At 39.1% G+C, this 25031-nt stretch overlaps 1 protein-coding gene across 1 annotated transcript; it reads left to right on the top strand.

Moving 5' to 3' along the window:
* Positions 1-158: 158 nt before the first annotated feature.
* LOC135112717 (tripeptidyl-peptidase 2-like) lies at positions 159-23567 on the top strand. The gene is given in 26 exon segments (XM_064027468.1): positions 159-277; positions 3043-3154; positions 4535-4627; positions 4629-4664; positions 5227-5394; positions 5830-6056; positions 6645-6808; positions 7260-7364; positions 7705-7840; positions 8573-8769; positions 9213-9348; positions 9647-9806; positions 10073-10253; positions 10527-10636; positions 11052-11209; positions 11856-12033; positions 12480-12638; positions 13546-13647; positions 14100-14222; positions 14868-15113; positions 15792-15916; positions 16816-16939; positions 19878-20031; positions 20409-20638; positions 21652-21819; positions 21983-23567. Coding segments are annotated over 26 exon segments (3858 nt in total). The 5' UTR covers positions 159-221; the 3' UTR covers positions 22193-23567.
* The last annotated feature ends 1464 nt before the right edge of the window (positions 23568-25031 follow it).

Genomic DNA, 25031 nt, shown 5'->3' with positions numbered 1-25031 from the left:
TCTCTAATAATCAAATAAACTATACAACACCACAAACATCCCAGCTAAACACAAAACAAACAAACACTGAAGCCCAGATACCAAATAGCCACAGAACACGAGGGGACACAATAAAAACTCGAACACCCCATTATAATCCCATATATCCACACATACAAGACAGGTCAGGTTCGAGTCAATAATACAAGGGGTGGCAGGGGAGGGACAGAACAACAACAAAGATGGCGTCGACCACTGGAGCTCTGGGGGACTTTCCGTGTTGGGGATTATTACCCAGGTAAATATACTACTACTATTACCCTTAACTGCATGAATAGAACTGTTACCACTATGGCCCTCTCTACTTGGAGTTATAGCAGGTTAGGGGGTGTGGGAGGGGGTGAAGGAGGGGGGAGGGATCAATCTGTCATATGCCACGTAACTGTTATTTATTTGTTTATTTTCTGTTTCTCGTGTCTTTGTTTGTCACTTGTCAACTTGTCAGTCTTGTCTGGTTAGGTTTGTTTGCGTTTCGTGTGTGTTGTGGTTCAAGGGAGTGCAGGACCCTCGGCGCGTTTTCTGTGAAGATGATTTGTGGTTTTGGTGAATGAAGATGAGTATTCTTTTTTTTTTTTAATATTGAAATTTTTAGTTAAACATTAAAATGATTACTAGGTTTGCTGAGTCAAAAGGATGAATTTGATTTTCATTTAAAGGAAATTAGTTTGGTTTCTAGGTGTTTGATTTGATCTTGAGATGATTTGTGGGTTTAGTGAATAAGGGAGATGAGTTTTAGGTTTTTTATTTAATTTTTATTTATTAATATGTGGGTAAATATTAACCATAGAGGCACCTTATGTACTCCATTGCCGCCACTCTTCAGGACAAGCAGGCTTGGGGACCTGGTGGGAAAGTGGGAATTTAACTACCTTCACTTTTATAAGTGTGTGTGTGTGTGTGTGTGTGTGTGTGTGTGTGTGTGTGTGTGTGTGCGTGCGCGCGTGCGTGCGTGCGCGCGTGCGTGCTTTGTTCCCCTCTGGACCTCCACTTAAGGACACCTAACCTAGCTAGTGGGCTTTGTCCACCCCTGGACCCCCTTGAAGCCACTAGCCTAACTGCAGTGGCTTTGCCTTCCCCTGGAACTTCCCATAAATGACACTAACCTAACCTAACCAAACTGGTTTGTATACCTTAATAGAAAGTGCACAAAGTCCAGGGTGTGGTTGGTCAACCTTTTCCTCACCCTTAAAGGGTGCTGGCATCACTGAGTGTTCAGCATTCAATTGATTTCACCAAAATACCATGAGATCTTAAGAAATGTACATCCAAGTGGAACTGCACACTAAAATCCCTGTATTTAAAATTGCATCCACTACACTCAGCTACCATTGTGACACTGGGTACCCTTGTGGTTAGCTGGCTGACTGCCACAGCCGCAACACAAACACATTATAATTGGCCATCATTAATTGATGTATGAGCCAGAAGTAAATGATGTTCATTGACATCTAATACATCATTAAAAAGAGAGCTCTCATTGGTTGAATGAAAGAGATACAAGAGAGCATGTGTCATTCCATACTGGAAACCAACATACTAACACATGCATTACTCTGTATCCCTCCAAGAGAACCTCATCATCATGGACTTAGAATTTGTGATGCAGCACAAGACAGATCACGTCACTGTAACATAACCATGCGTGACCCAAAAATAAAAACCCTCACATACATGTACAGTGAGTATTCATCATGATTTGTGCATAATTTAGCTGCCATTGGTAAGATTATCTGATATGTGTAGTTCATTATTGAGGTTATTTGTGGGATTGGTGAAAAAAGATGAGATTTATATTTGATAAACCATGTTATTAATTTTTTTTCAAGAAGATGATTTCTGGTTTTGGTGAATGAGAGAGGACGAGTTTCTCTCTCTCTCTCTCTCTCTCTCTCTCTCTCTCTCTCTCTCTCTCTCTCTCTCTCTCTCTCTCTCTCTCTCTCTCTCTCTCTCTCTCTCTCTCTCTCTCATATGATCAAGATGATTTCTGGTTTTGGTGAGTAAAGTTTTTTTTCCTCTCTCTCCCTCTCTTCATGTTTGTGATGGTATCTGGTTTTGATGAATAAGGAAGATAAATTTTCCTTTATTATTGATAAGTTTGGTTTTATTTTGAGATGGTTGCTAATTTTGATGAATAAGATGAGTTTTATCTTTGGTTTACCTTATTAGTCTCTTCCTTTATGATCAAGATGATGTGTACTTTTGGTGGATTAGGGAAGATGATTTTTCTTTCTTACTGGTACTTTTAGCATTGCAGTGAGATGATTGGTAATTTTGATGAGTAAGGATGAATTTACATCTTGTTTGCCTTATATTTTTAGTACTGTGTTGAGATAATTAGTTGTCTTTGCATAAGGAAGGTGGTGAATTTTTTTTTTTTTTTTTTTTTTTTTTTTTTTTGTATGATTATACCTCTCCATTACGGCTGATGAGGCTAAGGGTGTGAATGATGCATTTGTGTGTGTGTGTGTGTGTGTGTGTGTGTGTGTGTGTGTGTGTGTGTGTGTGTGTGTGTGTGTGTGTGTGTGTGTGTGTGTGTGTTTTGCTTTGCTAGGCTGACCCATGTTGGATTGCTGGCCTGGTAGATGATTTGTAGTTTTGGAATAAGCAGGATGAGTTTTGCATTTCATTTGGCCCAATTTTTGTAGTATTTTGCTGAGGTATTCTGTTATATGTGGTTAAGGAATTATGTATATATAATTATTATTATGATTATTTTATCAGTTTTACATAACAGATCTAGACACACACACACACACACACACACACACACACACACACACACACACACACACACACACACACACACACACACACACACACACACACAGGAAGTATGATCATATTTACACTCATTTGCACTTGCTCTCTCTCTCTCTCTCTCTCTCTCTCTCTCTCTCTCTCTCTCTCTCTCTCTCTCTCTCTCTCTCTCTCTCTCTCTCTCTCTCTCTCTCTCTCTCTCTCTCTCTCTCTCTCTCTCTCTCTCTCTCTCTCATTCTGTCACAGGAAGGAGACTGGGGTGATGAGCTTCCTCAGCAAGAATCCAAACTATGATGGCCGTGGGGTTGTCATTGCCATCTTTGACTCTGGCGTGGACCCAGGGGCGCCGGGCCTGCAGGTAAGCATGGCACATCTCCTGACACTTGTAATGGGCTGGCGAATTACATGTCATCATTTGTTGCTGGTTTTATTTACTTGTAGAATAGCTTGGCACACTTAAGAATTATAAGCATGTTTTGCATATGTTGTACTTTTGAAAGTATTGAATTCTATTGAATTTAAAACTTGAATTATTATTATTATTGTTATTATTATTATTATTATCATTATTATTATTATTATTATTATTATTATTATTATTATTATTATTATTATTATTATTATTAATTTATTTACTTATTTATTATCTATTTTTTAATTTATTTTTTTTTATTTACCATTTCTTTTGATGCTCATTCATATTCATGTTGTTATTTCTTACTTAAATGTTACCTGTTGCAGACTTTATTTATTGATGAAATAGCTTGGCACACTTTAGAATTAGAAGTACACATTTTGTAAACTTTGTACTCTTGAAAGCACTCCTCCACTCCTGCCCCTCACAAAACTATCTGCTATTCTTTCAAGCCCCAGCCATTCTCTCAGTCATGAAACTTGATCCCCAACAGTCTTGAAACTCTATCACTAGGTTTTATCCTCCCAACATCTTGATACAGTGCCCAATTTTTATCTCCCTGTGGTGTAAATAATTCTTGTTTTATGGTCTGTTCACTTTTTATTAGTAATTGTCATGCATTTGCTTGTTCTTTTAATGCTCTGTTTATTCTCTATCACCAGATTTTTATCCTCACAAGACATTAATAGTCCCTAATCTTGAGCTGCCCCTGTTTAGTAAATCTTTCTTTTTTATGTCTGGTTCATTCTTTATTATTTGTTGTCATGAACTTGCTTGCTCTTTTTTTTTTTTTCCCCTGTTCTCTCTCTATCTTGTTTTTATTCATCTCTCCCATTCTTTTATGTCATACTCTTTTCTATTACTAATTGTCATTTCCACAGGACATCCCTAACAGATACAAGTGCTGTGTGAGATAACCTTTCCACTCCAGAGATTAGCCACACTCCCTTCATTTCCAGCTGTACTGGATAGCTGACCATGGAATTGGTTTTGTGAGGTGTCTTTGACTAGAGGAGAAACACTCAATCTAAACTAATACTTGCCTGGTCAATCACACATTAATCCTTTTCTTTAGCAACTGGCACCTCAGTGGGTTCACTTTTTATATATATTTTTGTTGTCATTTACTAGAACCTGACTTACATGTAAAAAATAAATAACATATTCTCTTTCCCCTGCTTTCACTTGTTTTCTCTCTCTCTCTCTCGATCTCTCTCTCTCTCTCTCTCTCGTCTCTCTCTGCTCGTCTCTCTCTCAGCTCTCTCTCTCTCTCTCTCTCTCTCTCTCTCTCTCTCTCTCTCTCTCTCTCTCTCTCTCACACAGGTGACTACAGAAGGGAAGGTGAAGGTGATTGATCGCATTGATGGATCAGGGGCTGGGGACGTGGACACCTCGACTGTGGTTACACCAGTTGAACGGTACCATCACGGGAGTCACTGGCCGGAAACTGAAGGTGATGTGTGTGTGTGTGTGTGTGTGTGTGTGTGTGTGTGTGTGTGTGTGTGTGTGTGTGTGTGTGTGCATGCGTGTTTGCTTAGGATGAAATTATCTCAAGTTCTCTGAACTTGAGATATATATATATATATATATGTTAGTTGAAGAGATGGGGTAATTGTAAGAGTGAATTTACTTCTTATTGTTTTGTGTGTGTGTGTGTGTGTGTGTGTGTGTGTGTGTGTGTGTGTGTGTGTTTAGGGGGAGGGGGGCAGATGAAGTATAATATTTTCTGTGGTTAAAATGAAAGTGTGTACAGTATGTGTATGTTGGTTGAAGAGATAAGAGAATTGTAAGAGTGAATTAAAATGGAAGTGTGTATATTATGAATTATTGGATGTATATAAAGTGAAAGTGTGTATGTTAAGAATTATTGAGTGAATTTACTCTTTACTGTTTTTTTTTGTGTGTGTGTGTGTATGTGTGTTTTGATTACTGTAGTGGAAAAAAAATTCTCAAATAACTCCACATCATAACCATACACCAATTTACTGATACCCATCCTCCCGTTTCTCCATCAGATCCCTGAGACGTGGGTGAACCCTTCAGGGAAGTACCACATAGGGGTGAAAGGCAGCTTCTCCCTGTACCCTAAGCAATTACGGGAGAGGATGACCAAGGAGAGGAAGGAGAAGACTTGGGATCCACTCCACAAGGAACTACTGGCTGAAGCACAAAGAAAGGTACAGGTGGGTACTTCACTAACTGCTTGTGCTCAGCTGGTAGGGAGAGAGAGAGAGAGAGAGAGAGAGAGAGAGAGAGAGAGAGAGAGAGAGAGAGAGAGAATAATGGACAGACAGACAGAAAAAGAGAAATAATCAAATATAGATAGACAGACAGACCAAACCTTACTATACTATTTAGAGAGAGAGAGAGAGAGGGGTGGGGGAGTGACCCAAAGACACAGATGAGCACAAGGAAATTAGAAGAGTGACAGTGACTTATTTCCTCTGACAAAATGTTGGACTATACACTTTTATGAGTTTATAAGTGAAGCACAAGTTAGAACAAGTGAATTTACCTATAATATTTTGAAACTCACTGCAACTTGAGAAAAACCAGTATACATTGCAACTAAGGACCTGAACCACAATGCATTTAGACACCAGCCACTGTCCCCACAGGCAATAGAGAACCAGAAGAGTAACGGCAGCAGCAGTAGTGGTACAAATGGCAATGGCAGTGGTGGTGGGGGAGGGAACAGCAGCAGCAGCAGCAGTAACTTGTTGGAGAAGCTGGCGAAGGAGGATGCCGAGTCAAGGGTGTCACAGCTCAATACCCTGGAGAAGAAGTACAGTGACTTGGGCCCTGCGTTTGACTGTGTTGTGTACCATGATGGGCAGGTGTGGAGGTGAGTGGCCCAGTCTACTCTTCTCACCTCAGAATTTCCTGTTATTATCTTGAGGTACTGTTGGGAAAACTCAAACTTGGTATAAGAAATGCATGGAAAAAAAAAAAGGTGGACTATTTTGACAACATAGAAAAGTGTTAGTCCTTGTGTAAAAAAATTGACACACACACACAGTTTTGCATTTTCATCACTCAAGCTTTTACCAGGTTAGAGTTTTCCCAATAGTATCTATATTCTTGCACTTCTCTTCCTTATATAATTATCATACATTTCACTTCATCATTACCATCATCATCTTTGACATGTCCTTACTTCCCTTCTGGGGTTGTACAACTTAAAGAGTCTTCCACTTCTTGTTGCAGTCATAAATTATTTCTTCCCTGATTAATTCTTCTCATGCCCTGCCACACATCATCTCCAGTCCTTCTTTGGTCTCTATATTGGCATCCTTCCAGCTGTTCACAATTCTCATGCTCTTCTGTCCACTTAGCCATTTATTAGTCCTTGATTCAGCTTATCACATGATTGACCAGTCAGTAAATCACTCATGCACTCAGGCAGAGACCTAATTCATCCTTTCCATGGCAGGGCATGCATTGATACCTCTGAGTGTGGGGATCTGGCGTCAGGGGTGCACCTGGGGGAGTATCGTCTCACCCACCAGTGGTCTGCCCTCACCCAGACTGACCACTACACTGTCTCCATCAATGTGCACAATGATGGAAACCTGCTGGAGATTGTTGGCATGTGCTGTGAGTGTTACAGATCATGTTGTGTTGTCTGGACTGTGTTGCTTTCTTGTTAGTTGTGTGTGTGTGTGTTTTGTGGTTTGTAGAGTATGTTGCTGCTGTTTATGAATCTTGAACGTGCTGCTGTGGGTTGTGTGGGATGTGTGCTGAGTCATGGATGGAAATATGAAGAACTGTATTTTTATGAACTCATCCAACATAAAGATCATTGATACATTGATAGTAATAATTCACCCTACAGGTTCATACGTTTCATTAGCATTTTGAAGGGTGACATTTTATACTTTAGCCCTTTCTTTATCTGTCCTTTGAAGTTAGTAAAGTAAAACTTGCTCAGTACATTATGATATGTATATCTAGTCATGCCCACTTCCACAAGCACAATGAAGAAGTTGTAACATTTGAGCTATCCTTTGATGTACTGATGAATGATAGTCTGTGTGTTCTTTTTCAGCAAGCCACGGCACCCACGTTGCATCCATTGCCTCAGCAAACTTTCCAGACAATCCTGAGAAGAATGGTGTGGCTCCAGGTGCTCAGATTGTCTCAATTACTATAGGTAAGGACACTGCTGCCTCTCTTCAGGTGGTCAGGAATTAGGTGTTTTGTCTTCTTACACAATTACAATAATGAATGAAAAGTTTACCATGCGTAGTATATGAAGGTGCAATTTCATGTTATTTATTCTGCTAGATAACAAAATCAGCTGTTTATATTTTTTTGTGTTTTCAAGTGGCTTTTGCACTTATAACAGTTGAGAATTCATTAGTTATTCAAAATACTAAGCTATTAATATAAAGAGAAACAAATATTGATTTGGTTGGGTGGCCAGCAGATGATTGTGAGTGAATGGGTGAATGACAGACACACACTAATGCTTTGTTGTGGCTTTGCTGTAGGAGACAACCGCATCACGGGTATGGAGACAGGCACAGCACTGGCACGAGCAATGATGCGAGTGATGAAGAACCCTCACTACCACGTGGACGTCATCAACATGAGCTACGGAGAGCATGCCCACTGGTCCGACTCTGGGTGGGTGTGTGGCTGGGGCTTGTGTAATGCTCTGAGGTGTAACTGATCATGTGTTGCTCTGAGGTGTGGCTAAGGCTCAACTGGTCTGGCTACTTGTACTTGTCTATTTATATTTACCTTTGTGTATTTTTGTAGGATTTTTTTTTATGAACATTTCCTAACTCCTTTTGTTTCAAGGATTTTATATCTAAGTTAATCATTTAAACTGATGTGTATGTGTGAATTTTTAGTGACTTTCCATGTATTGACTTCATGGCTGTAAAGTGTTGTTTTCTTTTCTAAATTTGTTACATATCTGTATAGTATGAGGGATATTCTGACTTCAGATATATGTGTGGCTGGACTGTTACAAAAAAGTGCAGGTACTAAAGTATCAAAAAAAAATTTCCATTGGATGTTTGTGTTAAAGAAATAACTAATTAATTAAAACTTTAGTTTATCTTGGCTTGATGGATGTGTGGTGTATTTGTTTTTTATTTCTTTATATGATTATTTGCCTTTGTTTACTTAGTCCAAATGCAAAATAAGCCTCTATATATCTTAATGTAGTACATACCAAAATTACTAATTAAACAACCTCTTATTTTGTATTTTATAGGATTGTTACATTTATATAATTCATATTTTCCTTTATGCAATTACTTATCATCATTCACTTAAGCTAAACACAAAATAGGCATTTACATCTCTTATCTTGATACTCACTGAAGGGTTTGTTTCCATCACTACCAGACGCCTCGGGGAGTTGGCACACGAGGTGGTGAACAAGTACGGGGTCATCTGGGTGGCATCGGCTGGCAACCATGGGCCAGCTCTGGCCACGGTAGGGGTGCCGCCTGACTTCCAGAGTGACTCCATCATTGGGGTGGGAGCATACGTCTCACCTGATATGATGATGGCGGAGTACTCCATGATTGAGAAGCTGCCAGGTGTGTTTGTCTCTCTCTCTCTCTCTCTCTCTCTCTCTCTCTCTCTCTCTCTCTCTCTCTCTCTCTCTCTCTCTCTCTCTCTCTCTCTCTCTCTCTCTCTCTCTTTGTGACATGATTATGGTCAAATCTATTATGCCATGATTGAGGAAGAGCCATCTTTTTGGTGGTCAGAGGGTTGCCACTTATTGAAGTTCTGGTATAAGTGTTACCCCTTTTCACTACTAGGCAGTATTTTCCCTAATCCTTTACAACTTTTAAATATTATTTTGTAGTGCAGTATCTTAAATTGTTCAGTAGCTTAGAAAACATGAAATTGACTACCTATTCTCAGTTTTTATCCTGATGTCCATGGAATCAGCCTTTCACAGTGCTCTGAAGACTAACAAAGACAAGATCAGCAGGAAAAGATTAATTTACAGCACTGCCTCCCTTTTCCCATGAAGGCTGCCCCTACACGTGGTCATCTCGTGGCCCAACAGAGGATGGTGCACGGGGAGTGACAGTGTGTGCACCAGGAGGAGCCATTACCTCTGTCCCCACCTTTACCCTCAGGAGTAATCAGCTTATGAATGGGACAAGGTACTGCTGAGTGTCTTTGGCAGCCTCATGGTAGTTGTGGTGGTGGTGGTCATAATTACTGCCAACTGTGATAATTTCCATTGCCTAAACATTATATATCCCTTCTTTCTGTTTTATTATATTAGATGCCCTTTCCACCAGGGGCTGATGGGACTAAGAGTGCGAATGATGTGTGCGTATGAGTGTGTGATAGTTTGTCTGGTCCACCCTATGTGAGATTGCCAGCCTGGTATTTAGAAAGATAGATACATTTCCACCATTTACTATACCATTCACTAACTCCAGTTCTCCCCTTCAGCATGGCCTCCCCTCACACAGCAGGCTGTGTAGCTCTCATCCTGTCAGCACTGAAGCTCAAGTCCATTCCATACTCCCCATACTCCGTCCGTCGCTCAATACAGAACACTGCCCTACACTTAGACATTGATGTTTTCGCTCAGGGACATGGCCTAATACAGGTGAGTAGCCTTGCGGTGTTCCTGTGAGTATCAAGTGTAGGATGAGAAGCGGTCATTCATCACTCCTTAAGGCTACAAGTTATTAATGAATCTTAGAAAGGAGACCTGTGTGGGAGTTGACTGTTGAATGATATGTAATGAAATACTTGGCTTATTTTATGATAGCATAAGTTTAATAATTGAGTAGAGGTAGAATATCCTGGAGAAAGAGAGAAGAGAATAGCTATGAGAGAGAATTTCCATAATGACATTGTGTTCCTTTGAAGGTAGAGCGTTCGGTAGAGCACCTGATTCAGCAGGCCGGTGGAGTTGAAGACAAAGTAAGGTTCGCTGTTGAGTGTGGAAGTGAGCGGAAGAAGGGAATCCACATCCGCAACTGGAAGGCGGACAAACCCATGGATGTGTCAGTGGCAGTGGAGCCTGTAATGCTGAATGACACAGAAGCTGGTGAGTGGCACTGAGCTGGGGCATGGATGTTGTTGCTCTGTGTGGAGTACCAGGATAATGTGTTGTATCTTGCTCTGGTCTTGGTATACTAATTGCCAGAGTGACATAGTGCTGATGTGGTATGTGAGCTGTCAGGGCATCATATATGGTGTGCTAAGATGGCTTGTGTGGTACCAGAGTAGTCTATGTGTGGTGTGTATGATGCCAGGACCCAACATATAGTGTTAGTGTGACAGCTAAGTTGCTCATCACAGCTACTTTGTTCCCTTTCAGACCCGAATGAGAAGCTGTCATTCTGCATGGAGCTGGTAATGACGTGTGATGCCCCATGGGTGAAGGCACCAGGTTGTCTGCAGATGGCATACACCATTAGGTCCTTTCAGGTTAGTGAGCATACACATACACAGTTATAAAAAGCTGGGACACAAAAGGCTTGACTAGATTCTCTAAAACCATCATGTGATAAAAAAAACGTGTGGCTCAGATCCTGTAGGGTACAATTTTTCTCTCTCTCTCTCTCTCTCTCTCTCTCTCTCTCTCTCTCTCTCTCTCTCTCTCTCTCTCTCTCTCTCTCTCTCTCTCTCTCTCTCTCTCTCTCTCTCTCTCTCTCGAACTGGTTTGAGAGAGTAGTGGAACATCTTTGGAACTAAGTGTGTTTTTATGTTGAACTCTTCTTTCTTATTAACCTTTTTGTACTCTTTGTTGGCTTCCTTCATACAAATAAAGGGAAAAACAAAGGTAGACACATTTATATTATAATTAGGATGAGGTACATTTTTCAAGCCTTATTTTTTTCAGGTGAGCATAGATCCCCGTGGATTGGAGCGTGGGCGAGTGTACTTTACTTCCGTGAAGGCCTACAATGCCAACAATGTGGAGAAGGGCGTCATGTTTGAGGTGCCCATCACCATTGTTGTCCCTTTTGTTGAACTCTACCATGGCTACCAGTATTCATGGTGAGTGAATGCTGTTAATGTCACTCATGCAACCCTCTCATTTCTCTCTCTCTCTCTCTCTCTCTCTCTCTCTCTCTCTCTCTCTCTCTCTCTCTCTCTCTCTCTCTCTCTCTCTCTCTCTCTCTCTCTCTCTCTCTCTCTCTCATAATTTTGTTTCTAAAGTTGTTTGTGTCATGCAAGCAATTCTTTGATTCTTTTTTTTCTTATTTGTGTCCTTGGTTTGCAAGCTGTACAGTTTGTGTTCCTGAATACTTTCTCTTGTTTATTATATGTCATTTGTCATTCACATGTTTTATTTGATTGGATGTTGGTTTATGCTTGTTTGTCATGCACTTTTAAAGTGTTATTAATAAGTGGAGTGGAATTTTACTTATCCATGGCACTGGGATCATTTAAGAATTTTAGTTGATCTTTTTATCAATATATTCTAACTCCTTATATTTCAAGGATTTTATATCCAAGTTGATAATTTAAACTATATGTGTATGTATAAATTTTAGTGACCTTGTGTGTATTAATTTCATGGCTGTAATGTACTGTTTTCTTGTTGTGTCATGTTATTGTTATCTCCGTGCAAAAGAACTTCATGACTAGTCCATATGGTGATTCTAATGATTGACTAGGAGATCCCTGTTTGCCCCCGCAGTCCAGCTGAGGTGTTCCGGGCAGGACACATCCGCCGGCACTTCATATATGTGCCAATGGAGGCAACATGGGCCACTGTGTCCCTCAAGGCCTCCCACTCGGACAAGTGCCAACGTTTCACTCTTCATGCTGTTCAACTCAAGCCTAAGAGTAGTGTTAAGACGCTAGAGTATTATAAGGTGAGTTCAGTGGCAGGGCCTGTCAGGGCTGCTTGGGGACACAGAATGCACATAGACCAACTATCATGAACCAAGAATAGATTAAAGGCTTATTTATTATTATAATTATTAGAAGAGATCTATTTTTAGTTCAAAGATCTTCTGAAAGAGGTGCATAAAAATTAACAAGATGGAGTAAATTTTCAGTTATTTGTTTCATTCATTTTGTACACAAGTATAAGATATATATATATATATATATATATATATATATATATATATATATATATATATATATATATATATATATATATATATATACTTTATTTTCCTTTATTATTTTGGATTTATGATTTATTTATATTGGATGATATTGTATGAAATCATGTAATGCTAGCCTTCCTTAGTGGAAACACTGTCCATTATTGTTTGATGACTTCAGTATTGCTTCCTTTCCTGGCCACCAGGTTACCAATCTTGGGTGTAATGAGACCAGCAGCCACGTGTTCAGTGTGCGGGGCGGCTACACACTGGAGGTGTGCCTGGCCCGGTGGTGGTCTAGCCTGGTGGACGGCCAAGTGCAAGTCTTCGTTGAGTTCCACAGTCTGCGGCCATCACAGGAAGAGGTGCTGCCTTGTGTTTGGGTGCTAAGGACTTGATAAAAAGTGTCTGCTCCCATAACAGTTATGATAAGATGAAAATGTTGCTTCCTTTATGTAGTGTTCTTGAATGAAGTTGTGGGTGTTGTCTTTCTGCATTCATGGATTCTTTCTATTTGCTAGTTGTGTTCCAAAGATTTTTCTGGATCCATTTTCTTACATACATCTTTCAGTGATAAATTTTCCCTAATTGTTTATTTCAACACTTCTGCAAGTTCTGTTAGATATATTCAAAGTCCACATGAGTGTGTGTGTTATGCGATATCATTGTTATAAATATCAGCACATAAAATGCATGATTTACAAATATTGACTTGTGCCAGTGAGTAATCTGGTACAGCCATTGCTCATTACTCTTTTCCTGATTTGGGAGGCTATTGTATATAGCAGAGATATATATGGTGGTCTGTCATTACTTTAGATATATATAGTTGAAGGATATCTATTTGGTGATCTCTTCTTATGTTTCAGTGATATCCCTTTCACTTGGCAGGTGCAGAGTCCCTAAGTTGCATTTCATTCTTTTTGCATTATGATAAAATTAATTTGTACATTCTTTTATTTTTGTGGATGCCATGACATATTGAGAGAATGACCAGTTATATAGAAAATACTTGAGGAAGGTCACTAATGTTTAAGGATGGGGTAAAGAAGTACATGTGTGACAGAGGTGTAGTGGAGACCTAGCACCTGAACAAGCAAGAATGGAATATTTGGATAAAGAGAGGTAGAGGCTCTTTTGCATGGATCATCTCTTTGGGGAATGATCCTAGAGGGAGTAAGTTATCAGAGGAGTGCACTGATAGAAGTTAAATCATCCCATCTTTGTTATAACATGGAGTTGATGAGTCATTTCTGTCTTAATGATTCACAGGTGACTCTGTTCTGTAGTGATGGTGTGCAGCGCGTGGATGTATGGTCAGGACTCAGGAATGAGGAGATGAGTCCTCAGGCCACTCTCAAACACCATGCCCAGGTATGATTCACATTGCCTTCCCTCACCATAAGCCCTTGAACAAATTGCTGCTTTACTCTTTTCCCACTGTAAACTGAAGATGTGTGTAGCTACAAAATTCTTTAGTCTTGTATTTTCTCCATTGATATAATTTTTTTGATGTCCTGTTCCTGTGATTTCCAGAGGATTTTCTATGATTTCACTCTTCTTACATTATAGAATTTTTGTATCTTGTTCTGGCTTAATGAAGATTTTGGATCTGAGACTGCAATATCACCATTTGTTGGTCTGTGGATAGATAGGTAGGTAGACTTTTCACTAATGGACTGTTTTTCTTCTTCATGTGACCATGTTGAGAATCAGGATTGAGTAAAGCAATAAATTGCTGTCAGTTCCTATATTCTTACTTTTTATTTATTTATTTATATACTTTTGAGTCTTTCACTGATGTGGTATTGTTGGCATCATTACAGGTGTTGATGCCGACAGAAAGCAAAGTGGAGGTGCTGGGTGGGGTGAGGGACACAATCCCAGAGTCGCGGCCAGTGTACCAGCTCATCCTCTCCTACTCCCTCTCTCTCTCCAAGCAGGCTGAGGTGAGACCTAAGTGTGTTGTGCCTGATTCATTATTTTTTATTTATTTTTTTTTATTTTCTCTTTCCAGTCTCCTTACAGGTTCTACTCTGTATATATTTTCTTTTAACATATTTTTTGTTTTTTTTATTGTTTTGCATGTGTTTTATTACATTATTTACAAATTTTAGTTTATTGGACTTATTTTATTACTTTGTTATTTTATCATTTCCATTTTATTAGTTTCATCTTCTTTTCGTGCTTCTACTCTGTGTATTTTGTTTCATTAAATATTTTTTCTTTATTATTATTATTATTATTATTATTATTATTATTATTATTATTATTATTATTATTATTATTGTTGTTGTTGTTGTTGTTATTGTTATTATTATTTTACTATTTATTATTAGTTTTTTATTACCTTTGGGACTTCCTTAATTAAGTCCACTGCTGAAATGTCTCTACTTGCACCTCTATGTATGTATACCTCAATCTATAATATCTTGATTATGTGTCTCATCTACTCTAATACAGCTCTCTTTACACTTGATGTAAAATTAAGAAGCTAATTATTGACAAAGCAACAGTGAAAAGTATTCATCAAGCAAGTATAATTGGAGATGAGTGTGGGATTCCAATGTTACAGCACCCATCCCCATACACAGGTAACCCCTAAGTGTTCCATGCTGAGTGATGTGCTGTATGAGTCCACCCTTGAGTCCCAGCTGTGGATGCTGTATGATCACAACAAGCAGCTAATAGGGTGTGGAGATGCCTATAGCAATAAGTACTCCCTCAAGCTGGAGAAGGGCGACTACACCATCAGACTTCATGTCCGCCATGAGAGGCCAGATCTCCTGGAGAAACTGTCTGACCTGCCCCTCACTGTTCTCACCAAGCTGACTCAGGAGGTACATACTCTCACCAGCAGGAATTCAACTTCACACCTGGGTTCCTTGTTGTGAATCTTTTAAATTTCATGTTTATAGCCATGGTAAATCCTCTCCCCACTCATAACAAATGGAAATTTAATCTTTCACCAGTTATGTCTCCTTCAGCTTAATGAAATAATGTAACCCAGGTTTAAAGTATAATTTCAAAAGGACTAATTGAGTAGTTGAAAGTTTTTAGTTTTTTAATTCATACTTTATAAAATTGTCTAGGGTTATTGAAATGAAGTATCTAGTGTTATAATATCATTATCCAGTAGCCATTACTGTGTGTTCCTTTCAATGCACTATTGTCTTTTTTGTCTCTTTCTATCTCTGAACTTTGATAGATTACAAAAAGCTCTTCCCCCTGCCCATTGTCTACCTCTCCCTTTTCTAAAGGGAGAGTCTTACTTTTCATACTCATTCAACTATTTAATACATTTGTGGCCTCTCACTTCTCCTTCCCCTTAAAAGAAAGGTTCCTTGTTATACCTAAACTCATTCTAACCTACCCATGCACTTGATTTTAACTCTCTGTAGCCTCCAATTTTTGTACTTAGAGGATGAAAGGATGAGAGAAGAAAAGATTCCCCTTTGATCATTATATTTTAAAGATATCAGACTTTACTTAACTCACAGAAGCAAACCTCCCAACAGGTCAAATTAGATGTGTATACGAGTTTTAATGCTGCAGTGGCTTCAGGCAAGAAGGCTCAAACTATCACAATGCCTCCAGGGACCTGCCAGCCCATCTACCTCACTGCTCCAAGCCTCTCTGATAAGTGAGTGATGTCATTGTTAGTGGGTGTGGGTGTGCCTTGTGGGCTGCCTCTCCTCACCCATTTACTGTGTGGTGAACTTGCTGTTTTTTTTCCTTCCCATCTTATAGATCTATAATGAGATTAAATGTCTCATTGCAATTGTAGAAGAACAGAAGTAAAGGAGAACTGTTCAGCTTTTTCAAGGGATTAGCCATGAGAAGAAGAACAAAGGAATTTTAAAATCTCAGTCATTTATTGTGTTAACAGAATTGAAATGAAGATATATATACTATCATGAGATGTGCTGCTATCATGTAGATCAGGGATGCTCATCCCATTGTTTGAGGGCCAAATACATCCCTCAAGGAAGTTTAATGTGGCTCTCAGCAATTAATGAAAGCACCCTTCTTAGCACTATATCATAATACTATTTGTTTACAATTAATCTTAGTGATATACAGCCATATAAATTATATTATAATTAATATTATATTATTATTATTATTATTATTATTACTGCATATCATTAAAATTATAGATAAACTTTATATTATAGTTATGCATTATAATGATGAGTCTATTGCACATCTACTATACCTAGTTAGCCTTGTAAAGTAGCCTAAGGGTACATTCATAGAGACTTCAGTATTTGCTGGTGAGCCTCACTGATTTTGCTGATGTGACTTGGTTGTTGATGTCTTGTGGTCACATAGGTTGCACGCCATTGTGGGGAGCATGACAACATGCAATGGAATACTTACTCTGCATATTCATATTAAAGGCAGTATGAGGCCCTTATCACACATTGACCATCTAATGTGGCCCTGTCACCTAAAAAAGGTTTGCTCTGAGCAACACTGATGTAGACCAATGTGTGGCATCACTTCTGCCTCAATCTTAGTGCTGTCACTCTTTTGCAGGATCCTGAAAGGCCTCGGGCTCACTCCAGGCCAGGCCCTTTTAGGTACCCTGTCATTTGCCAAGGACGAACAAGTGCGGAAAGCTGTAAGTAGCCACAAGTTTGGGCCCATACGTACCATGCCGGTAAGAGCACCCCCACCCCCTTGCTCACTCTCAGAGCTCGACATTAGCCATTCCCATGGACCACTGCCTTCAAGTGTTTGCACGGCCATCTTCATGGTCTGCTAAGGAACCTCAGCTTAGCAGACAGATTTGTTTATTTTATATTTTTGTTTGATTACATGATTATTAATTCATTTGTTGTTTGAGTGCTGTGCATGGCCACAAACAATAAATGATGAGCTGCCTTCAGTAGCCACACACTCACTAACACACTAACTGAGGGAGAGGCAGTGTGTCTTAAGTCAGGGTGGGTCTGTAATTCTGTTGCCACTTCAATGGGCCACATGACTATACTTGCCTCTGTCATAGGATCATATCTGCAAGTGTCATGGGGTTTTATAGATTACTTGCTTGACTCAACCAACTTTGGTTCCTTGATATTAATGATGGCATGTCAAAAAGATTAGTTAATAGAAGATTGTTGAGCACAAACCCCACATCTCAGCAAGCCTGATACAGCCACAGTGTGGAGGCACTGTGATCACCAGGTCTTCAGCCAAGCTTGTCAGGCTTCAAAGGATGGATGAGTTTTCCTGTTCATCCACATGTATATAAATGTGTTGATGTTCAGTGCATGCAGCAGCAAGTTGTAAGAAGCTTTTCAGTTGGATCTTTGCCATAATCAGCTTTATTAATTTTCATTCATAGTTAAATTTTTGGGGATTTTGAAAATTTTTGAGGAACTTCAGCAAATGGAACATCTTTTGAAATATCCATGGTTTTATCTAGTCTATCAGTGTGTCACTTTGAATTTTCCAACTATTGCCAAAACATGGATACAGTCTTAACTTCTCACACATGCACTCTTACTCAGATGTATACACAAGTGGCTTGCTGTGTTTTAGAATGCTGTGTAGTTTGGATGAGCATGTGTCAAGTGTCAAACAGGTCATGTTTCACCAGGTTGTCGCATGTGGCCAGCAAGTGATACAGGCACATTTTTGCACAGTGAAGAAGAGAAAAGTCTGTTTCATATGACAACAAACCTTTTCATTCCACTTCCTTAATTTTCCTATCATGAAAGTTTCAGCCTGGTATATAGATGGATATATTATTATAGTGGGCCACAGAATGTGATGGTGATTTGAATAACTACGAAGGTTTAACAATCATTTTCAGACAATAGAATCATCGGAAATCAGTATGGAATTAGGAATTGATTGATGCATTTGAAATAGTAAAGAAAGTACTACTTAAGTATCTAGGATGGGTTTCATAATATTTGGATACCACTTTCAGTTGACTACGTAGCGTTGGAAAGAAGACTTAGAGTAGAGTTAATGTCGAGCCCTGAAGTGTTTTGTTCTTCCTTATTTCTCCTCCTTGCTCCTTGCTTTTCCTTCTCTGATCCTCCTAATGCCTCTAAGCTTTGCACCCTTTGATGACCTCTGCACACACACAGGTTTCCTCTAAATACAGAGTAAAATGCAAGATGTCACACCCAACCTTGACTTTGTTCCCCACTTTACTGTTCTTCATTTCAGAGATACATAAATGAGATAGTTTGGAAAGAACATTATGAATGTATCCCTTATCATTCATTATCTTAGGAAGCACAAGAGCTTTGTGTCATAAATTATTGCATTTGCTTAGTTTATATCATTCATTATAATAGGAAGCACAAGAGCTTTGTGTCATAAATTATTGCCTTTGTTCTCTCTCCAAATTATCTGCCTTTATATTATTCCTTCCAAGTTTATTACCAGGTCAGTATTTTTTGTTTCAGTGTTCACTGTTCTTGTTATTGATGTGGAATTACACTATAGTTGAATTAACACCATTAGCAATCTCTTTTCCTTAGTCTTATCTTTGTGTTCTTTATTACTGTCTTTCACCTACATTCAGTATCTGTATCACTTTATGCTTCCTGACCTGTGCATTTGTCTGTTTGTTCATGAGCATAATTGAAGCTTGACCAGTCTTGTGCAACACACTTCAGATAAATAATATGTCTCATCATTTACTTTTGTCTCATTTTCAGAATTGGCATTTGTTGTATGAAACCCTGATATATATATATATATTTTTTTTTTCTTTCATGTTTAGTGTTAAATCATTCCTGAACAGCAATAACTGGAGGAATAGGAATTTGTTCAGGTTAGGACAATATAATATTGTGGGAAGGTAGCATTTTCTCCTGGTGTAGTATCCTTACCAGACTTGAAGTGCTTCCTCCCTTTGTTTGATAGCAGAGTACCTTGTTTGCATTTTGTTCTAATGTTGACTGTCTCTGTTATGTTGTAGGTTCCTTTTAGCAATAACAATCAAAATGTTTAGTGTAGAGAACTCATAGATAGCTAGCTAGATGACGAGGTCTCATAATAAAATTATCTCTTAGTAATAAGAGTGTTCATGTGCATTACAAAGATACATATTTCCACTTGTTTTTGCAATAAAATCTCAGGGAAACTCATTACCAGCCACACAATATTTTACCATTTCTAGTGAAAACTTTTACTTAAAAGATGGCAATGGATCATGCCCTAGAAGCAAGAAAGAGTGTAAATTTTCCTGTCTTAATAGTGCTTTTAGAAAAGATCAAGCATTAAAGAAAAATTTATTAGTGCCACACAACTTCATTAACTTGTGGAGTAGAAGTGCTGACCTTTCTTTCTCCAATGGTGATGATGGTGGCAATGACAGATTTAGTCTCCACATACATATCAAGGCAAATAAAACTGTATCTCATGGACATACCCTCAGTGTGATGCTTAGGATGCATTTAAGGCAAAATTGTATTGTGCATTCATCCAGGGGAAAATCTTGGCATAATTGTGAGAAAACAAAAATATTACAAGTGTGAGACATAAACAGGACCACCCATGCTAAGCGTCCAACACGAGCAGTTTCCATTAATGTAGGACTTCCCATTTAAGCAAGGATCTGTTTTTACCCATAGGACCAGTACCTGCTACGAGTGGTGGTTACTGAGTTGCCCTGCAAGAAGCGTAGTGCCAGCAACAGTAACTCAGAGGAGAAGAAGGAGGCAAAGACCTACTCTGAGTATCTGGAAGCACTGAGGGACCTACAGACGGCTTGGATATCAAAGCTTGGTGAGTTCGTGACATCTGTAAAATGAAATTAAGTAACTGGTGGAGGTGCTTAGGCAAAGTTAAGAAATTCTCTCGTTATATTTTGTCAGTTATTATAGGTTTCTTTCTTGTATTGCATAGTAAAAGCTTTGAAAGACAGATTTACAGATTAACATGACTGCATTGGCTTGCCACTTTCATCAAACAGCATGTCATGCATTTTTTTTCTTTCTTTTTTTTCTATATATAGCATGGTAGCACCATTGTAGGATTTTGTATATCATAATTCATGAAAAGAATTTTGTAGTAAACAAGTGAGATGAAGCCAATCAGGATACTGTGTAAAGAGAAATAAAATAATACCAGGCAGTAAGGTCACCCTTACATTCCATCTTCAGACAATGAAAATGGGGAGCAGCTGTACAAGGAGGTTATGTCAGCCCACCCAGACCACCTGGCTGCCCAGCTGGCCCGCCTCCAGGCCCTGGATGCTGGCGGTGCACAGAACAGGGCCGCCGTCATTGCCCAGGCTACCAAGATTGTGTCTTCAGTGGACACATCACCTCTTCTGGCCTTCTATGGCACCAAGACTGACACTCGATCTGATGCTGCCAAGTACAAGACACAGGTGAGTCTCTAGAGTGCATGAGTAGCCTCTTGAGGTTAAGGTTTTTTGTGCCAGTGTGTGTGTGTGTGTGTGTGTGTGTGTGTGTGTGTGATACTACTGTTGTTCCTCCATGATTCTCTTCCTATGAAAAAGTGTTGTCTATCCACTTTCTAGTTCAATCTGGCCCATGACAAAAGGCAGTAAGGTGATAAGATATGAAAAAGAGGAAGTAAAATAAAATTATATATCATATAGTTTTCTATCTTTACTTTCAGTTTTTATCTCCTAATGCAACTTCACTGTTTACATAACTATTCCATCCTTACTGCTTTCTTTCTCAGAATTTATATCTTTGCTCCAGTCATCATGACCATTGTTGAATAAATGTCACCTCAACCTCCAGCCTCTGTTAGCTGTTACACACCTGTGGAAAATGAAAGCGAGAGGGACAACTTCTATCTTTAAGATTCTGATGTGTATTACAAAGCCACACATTAGGAGCAGAAAGTTTTTGTGATTTAGTGAGGTGTATATATTTCTCATACAGGATGGAATGATGGTAAATTATGTATTATATGCCATCTCCTTCCATCGTATTGTGTGATTATCAGGTTATATTGCCAGACAGGAACACATGTGGCTGTAATGAGCACATTTGTTTCTACGTGATTACCAGGTGATATTGCCAGACAGGAACACATGTGGCTGTAATGAGCACAATTGTCGCTACCTCACACTATCACCAACACACACACACACACACACACACACACACACACACACACACACACACACACACACACACACACACACATATACACACACACATTTGAAGTCCCTTGCATGATTTGTACCCATTATATATCATAGAGGAACAATACACATATGCTAAGTGTATCTCCCTTTTTACCTGATAATTTTTCAGCATGATCTCATATAACCCAAAACTCTCACAAACCTTGAACCATATTTAGGTCATCCTTAATAGTTGCATTAGCCTGTCCATTGACTCTGTGTGTGCTTTCCCCCATTAGATGGACAAGCAGCGCAACACCCTGTTGGAGGCCCTCTCCCGTCAAGGATCTGCCATCTGTGCTGATGTGCTCTCAGCCTCACCTTCAGAGCCAGCACCAGATGTCCTTGAGCAACTGGACACCATTGCTTCTGATATCATGAAGTTTGTGGAGCCAACTGACTCTAAGGTATGTTATGCCAACCTTCAAGGGGAAGAATGAAGCTTCTGATTCTTCATGAAATTACCTTGTCAATATGTCATCTTAATAAATGCTACAGCTTTTGCTATGTTGGACAGAAGTGATAGCTTGTGCTGGAGGCCAGTGTATCTAATAAACCAACCCTTTGCAGGTCAGTGGGTTCTTCATTAGCTACTACAGAGTTCGCAAGTTTGACGGCCTTGCATTGCGCCTAATTTCCCGTCAATGTGAGGAGAAGTGGACCCGTGAGAATGAGGCCAAGCTGACAGAGGCATACAGTCGCTTGGGATGGACACACATCTCCTCCCTCATTACCAGTTCCCATCCACTGCGATTCCGCACCAACTATGCACCATTCTAAAGAGTACCTGTGGACATGAACACAGCTTTCCTCCAGCCACTCTGGTTTTAAAATTGGTCTATTTAATATGTATTGTAGTCGTAAGAGAAATTCAAGTCGCACCCATTGATGCATCCACTCTTTACTAAGTCACCCTGGCATTGCTCCTTTTGTAAAGCCCACATTTGATCTGGTATATTACTGTTGTTGAGTTTTTTGTTAATATTTGTCTATCATTCAGTTGTTGACACACTGAATGCTACCAAGGCCCATTTCCAGTGCATTTAGAATGGGGATTCAGCCTGCAGGTCTTTTAATGCCATATGGTTTATGTCCTATTCTTTCCTGTCTCTTCCTTTCCTTAAATGATTGCACTGAATCACCTTTTTCTTTGTTATTGTTTACATATTTTCATGTGTACATCCTTGACCACTGTTATCTCTTCACATGTTACTCAGTGGGGACAGAGAGGGAGCACTGCCAGGCACATGCAGATCCTTTGGTGCTGAATCTGCGTAGCTGTGGAGGCTGGCTGAGGTTTGGCTCAGCCTCTGCTTATCCTGGTCCTTGTGGCCTAAATTTTTTCTCCCTGAGCTGTTCAGGATTGCACTCGATTTTCTTCCTCATATGTGTTATTAGAAGCGCCTCTAATACTGTGTATTAGAATTCATGTTTTATGATCAGAGAGGCACAGAGTGAGGGCTGCTGCTCCTTGTGCCTGCTGGTCTATTTGGCGGGGGCGACCGCAATGCTTGTGTGGTCAGTGCTGTCACCTTCTGATAGGAAGAGCACTGACCATGGTTTCTTTTGTTTGTTTTTTCAAATGGAATACTCTCTCTCCCTCTCTCTCTCTCTCTCTCTCTCTCTCTCTCTCTCTCTCTCTCTCTCTCTTTCTCTCTCTCTCTCTCTCTCTCTCTCTCTCTCTCTCTCTCTCTCTCTCTCTCTCTCTCTCTCTCTCTCTCTCTCTCTCTCTCTCTCTCTCTCTCTCTCTCTCTCTCTCTCTCTCTCTCTGACAGACGCATAAACATACACATGTAATGTACATGCATAGGATTTTTAATAAGTTAAATATTATGGAGATATTTATTTTGCTAGTTGTTCAAATGAAGCTTATGAACACACACACACACACACACACACACACACACACACACACACACACACACACACACACACACACACACACACACACACACACATACAAAATTGTCACTCTCTAGCACCTAAGAAGACAAGAAGAGGTGCAGGCAGCCAATAAGAATAACTAGCAGTGATTGCATGCAGTACATACTGTTAATGTACAGTACACCAATCCTTATTTATATCATGTTCATTAAGTATTGGTCCTGTTTTCAGCCCCTGTACATACGTCCTGTAATAAAAGGTGGATCCTCAACCATCTGTGACTAGGTGTGCACACCATAGCAAGGATTAATAAAGTGGAGCACAGGAAGGAAACCAACTCATTGCAATCTTGTTAACTTAAAGAAAGAGAATAAGAGTAATGAGAAAGGAAGAGATTAAGGAGTAGAGGGATAAGAATGAGAGCAAGTGGAGCATATGAAAGAAAAAGAATGGCAAGAATGAAAAATGAATGGGTAGTAGGAATGAAAAAAGATAAATAGTAAAGACGTTGATGTTATGAGAACCAAGTTTGGTAAGGCTACTAGCAATCATTCATTAATAAATTATGACAGTCGACATTAGAATGCATTTCTGTCACTTTGCTCTTGCTTGATGGATGACCGGTGATAAGACCCAGTAGTTCATTATCGCAATGGTAATGGGTAATAATAGCCAAAATACTGTAGTTGCAACAATAATAGAAATTATGGTGGCAGTGATCATAATGTGAAAGAGTTTGATAGAAAATTAATAAAGTAGACAAAAAGATAACTGAGTAATTGAAAACAGGAATATTATTTTGCTCATTGCTGGGCGTTACTTGCCAAGTTTGCTGTTTAACCATCTAGTGCTGTATTTGAAAGTTGGCAGGGAAAAATAATGCTCACAGGTTTGCGATTCTGTTGACTGCGTATTTTTGGGTTGACCATGGCTACATACAGTGTCTAGGCCGATTAGGAATGAGAGAGATTTTACGGTTCAAATACCCTTTCTTTATGGATCCTCAACTATCCGTGACTATGACAGATATGCACACCATAGCAAGGATTAACAAAATGGAGCACTGGAAGGAAACTAACTCATTGCAATCTTTTCAATTCAAAGGAGAATAGGAGTAAGAAGAGAGGAAAACATTAAAGAAAAAAAGGATACTAATGAGAAGTGATAGGATATGAATGAGGAAGAAAAGGCTGGAATGTCAAGAACGAAAAAAAAAAAAAAGGAATTAGAAAGATGAGGCAGAAAAAAAAAAAAAAAAAAAAAAACATGGATGTTACACGAGCCAAGTTTGGTAAGGCTTTATGAAGGTACATCACAGTCAGGAAATCGATAAGGGATCGGTAAGTAGTGATAATTACACGAAAGCTATTTCGTCCAACAATGTTACAAGAAGCTAGACGAAAGTTGTTCACTGAGCAGAATAGTGTCCTTGTAATTCTCTTTTACAAAGGACATTTGTTTTAATCCTGATCATGATGTATCTGATACATAAATGTCCTGAAAAATACATGTATCATGCAGAACATGGGTGGGTATTATATGGACATGTATGTATACTGCTAATATTAATAGGTATATGTATTTTTTCCTATTTCCTATACCGCTATCAGCCGTCTTGAGCATTATATATATATATATATATATATATATATATATATATATATATATATATATATATATATATATATATATATATATATATATATATATATATATATATATATATATATATATA

Source organism: Scylla paramamosain, chromosome 24, assembly GCF_035594125.1.
Source record: "Scylla paramamosain isolate STU-SP2022 chromosome 24, ASM3559412v1, whole genome shotgun sequence".
In the NCBI taxonomy this organism is placed as follows: Eukaryota; Metazoa; Arthropoda; class Malacostraca; order Decapoda; family Portunidae; genus Scylla; species Scylla paramamosain.
This window is presented reverse-complemented; position numbering and strand designations above follow the sequence as displayed.